This window comes from Scomber scombrus, chromosome 11 (assembly GCF_963691925.1).
Source record: "Scomber scombrus chromosome 11, fScoSco1.1, whole genome shotgun sequence".
Taxonomy (NCBI): Eukaryota; Metazoa; Chordata; class Actinopteri; order Scombriformes; family Scombridae; genus Scomber; species Scomber scombrus.
Genome location: NC_084980.1, coordinates 13,777,106 through 13,779,839, shown reverse-complemented (window position 1 = coordinate 13,779,839; position 2,734 = coordinate 13,777,106). Strand labels below are relative to the sequence as shown.

At 49.6% G+C, this 2,734-nt stretch overlaps 1 protein-coding gene across 1 annotated transcript; it reads left to right on the top strand.

The window, feature by feature from the left end:
• Nucleotides 1-209: 209 nt before the first annotated feature.
• scg2b (secretogranin II b) lies at nt 210-2,030 on the top strand. Its single transcript, XM_062429443.1, has one exon. The coding sequence runs from the start codon at nt 210-212 to the stop codon at nt 2,028-2,030; it is 1,821 nt and encodes a 606-aa protein (XP_062285427.1).
• Nucleotides 2,031-2,734: the final 704 nt, after the last annotated feature.

Below are 2,734 nucleotides of genomic sequence, written 5' to 3'. Positions count from 1 at the left end.
TTTTCAGAGCATAACTCTCTGATGGGCAAACAAACCCTGAATCAAAACACACTCGCTCATGGTTAAGCTTGTTGATGTCGAATAAGTTTTTAAACCAAAAAAGAATTAGAGATATGAACGTAAACCCTCTTGCATTGTATATATATTTTTAAGTGAGGCTTCACTAACATATTATGTTCACTCGGTTTGCAGGTAATACATAGCCTATAATGCTGCATTTCCACCACAAGTTGCCCGCGGGGGGAGCCGTGGTCCTGCTAGCCTTCCTCCTCCATGGATGCGCCGTGCAGGCTGCGTCTCTCCCCCGCCACTACAGGCTCCGAGGCGGGGAGAGTGATGGGCAGCCGGCTGCCTACCCACCCAGCTCCGACATGATCAAAGCCCTGGAGTACATTGAAAACCTGAAGCAGCGGAACGGGGGTCGGCCCCAACCCGTGGATTACGACGAAGTGGACAAGTTCAGGGTCCTGCTTCAGCTCGCCTCGCAGCAGGACGAGGGTCCCGGGGAACGTCAGCCTGCCCCCAGCATACAGAGGCAGGACATTACCGCTGAGCAGCTGATGAAAGCCCTGCTCAAGTCTCTCCAGGATCAAGCTGCTAGAGACGCAAAGGTCATCCCCGCGTCGGCAGCCAGGAACGATCGCCGCACGCATAGGCACCGCACCAAAGACACTGAAATCCCCGAGAGTGCCGCACCGATAGACTACAGTAATTCTCCCAGACCCCACAAGAAATACCCGCTGATGTTTGAGGACGAGGAGAATACGGACGCTAAACGGGCCACAGAGGACCTGGACGAGCAGTATACACCTCAGAGCCTCGCCAATTTACGCTCCATCTTTGAAGAGCTCGGGAGGATGCCCACCGCCACCGGCCAGAAGAGAGGCGTGTTCGGGGACGACGATGACGACGATGAGGACGTGTTGAGTCTGAGAAACCAGGCCTACGAGGATGTGGTCGGAGGAGAGGAGTGGGTCCCCGTGGAGGACAGGGAGGAGACGGAGGAGATGGTCAACAGGAGTCATGAGGAAATGGACAGGGCGCTCAGTGAGCAAGACGAAGCCGAGAGGGAGGACATGCAACGCCGTGCGAGCCAGAACGAAGAAGAGGCTGATGATGACACTAAACTTGTAGATTACTACCTGTTGAGGGTCCTCGAGATGAGCGACCAGACGCAGAAGAGGGACAAGATCGGAGAACAAAGAAAGAGACTGATCCGCCCCTCCATTGTGGATCCCCGGACAGTGAAAGAGTTGCTGGCGCTCTCCCTGAAGCTCCACGTCCCACCACAGGACCTTATCGACATGCTGCTCACAGAGGAGCTCAGAAAGCTCCACCGCAACCCCCAAGCCTCGACTCGCTACACAACTGGCCAGACACCCAAGATCAGGTACTACAGCCGCAGACTGCCGGTGAAGAGCAAACCCGCTCCGGAGGACATGGACAGAGAGGACTTTCTGGACATCATCGGCGTGGAGACTATCAGTAACGAGTACCCGGTGATGCAGAGACCCCTGAAGACTTCTCCTTCCTCGGACAGAATCCCTTCCTCGGACAGAATCCAAACGGTGTCCAAACCTGCTGCTAATTCAGGACCAGTTAAAATCCCTCCTACCTCCGGGCGCAGGGAGAACCTCTTTTTATCCGAGCTCAACAAGATGCCCCTGAAACGCCAGAGTGACGGCGGGGATGACGACGATGATGGCGGCGACGTGGAAGACGAGGTGACGACCTACCTGGCGGCCAAAATCCTCACAGAGTACCCCAACACCATCGCCAAGCGGGACACCCAGGCGCAGCTGAAGGGACAGTTCCCCTACGAGCTGTACGAACGAGCCATGAAGGACTACTTGGGACAAGCGGACACTGACAAAAGGTCAGTAGCCAAGAGGGAAACCGAGGTGGCCACAGAGAACGTAAACCCCACAGAGATGCAGGGGAGAGAGGAGATCACGGCCAAGACCTCAGCTCCACAGACCATGATTGATGAAGAGGAGGGGCACCGTGAAAAAACAGTGGTTGGGATGTAGGATGACCCCCACCTGCAAGACGCACGAAATTATGAATATAGTATTTATACTGTCTCAAAAATAAAGTTTGGTGGATGTGATCTAGTTTACAAATTTCTATTATATGAACTATAGCTGATAATATCACCCTAACGAAAAAGAACTATAGCAATCTTACAAGTCCAATACATGTTTAGGAAAACACTAGTCCCTAATTGCTGCAAGAACATCATAGAAATATTATGAGATTAAAGGTGCAATCCACATGAGACCAAAAGGGTAACAAAGTATTTGAATCTGCTATCGCTCCTAAAATTGCAAATTAATACATTGACTAATGTCAAATAACAATAAGATCCAATTGAATAGTTTTGTGATGTTGTCAAAAGTTTGTTTACATTAATTGTGTTTGTACACAGGGCAAGAAACAGGCTTATATTTTCAATTATGATCAAACAAGTAATGGTAAAAATGCTTTTTTTTCATCACTGTTAAATTCTTCATATGTGAACATACAAATATATAAATGACAATGTATGCTGACCGCACCTTTAAAAACACAAGCTACAGTGATTTCTGTTCAATATTGGTTATCATCAAGGTATACTGACAGTATAAGAATATTATAGGGATCTTTTGTTAGGGCAGTGTGCTGGCCCGAGAACGAGTGTTGTTGTGACTCGTGATATATTCAGGGTTAGTGGATTTATTGTTATTATTATGGA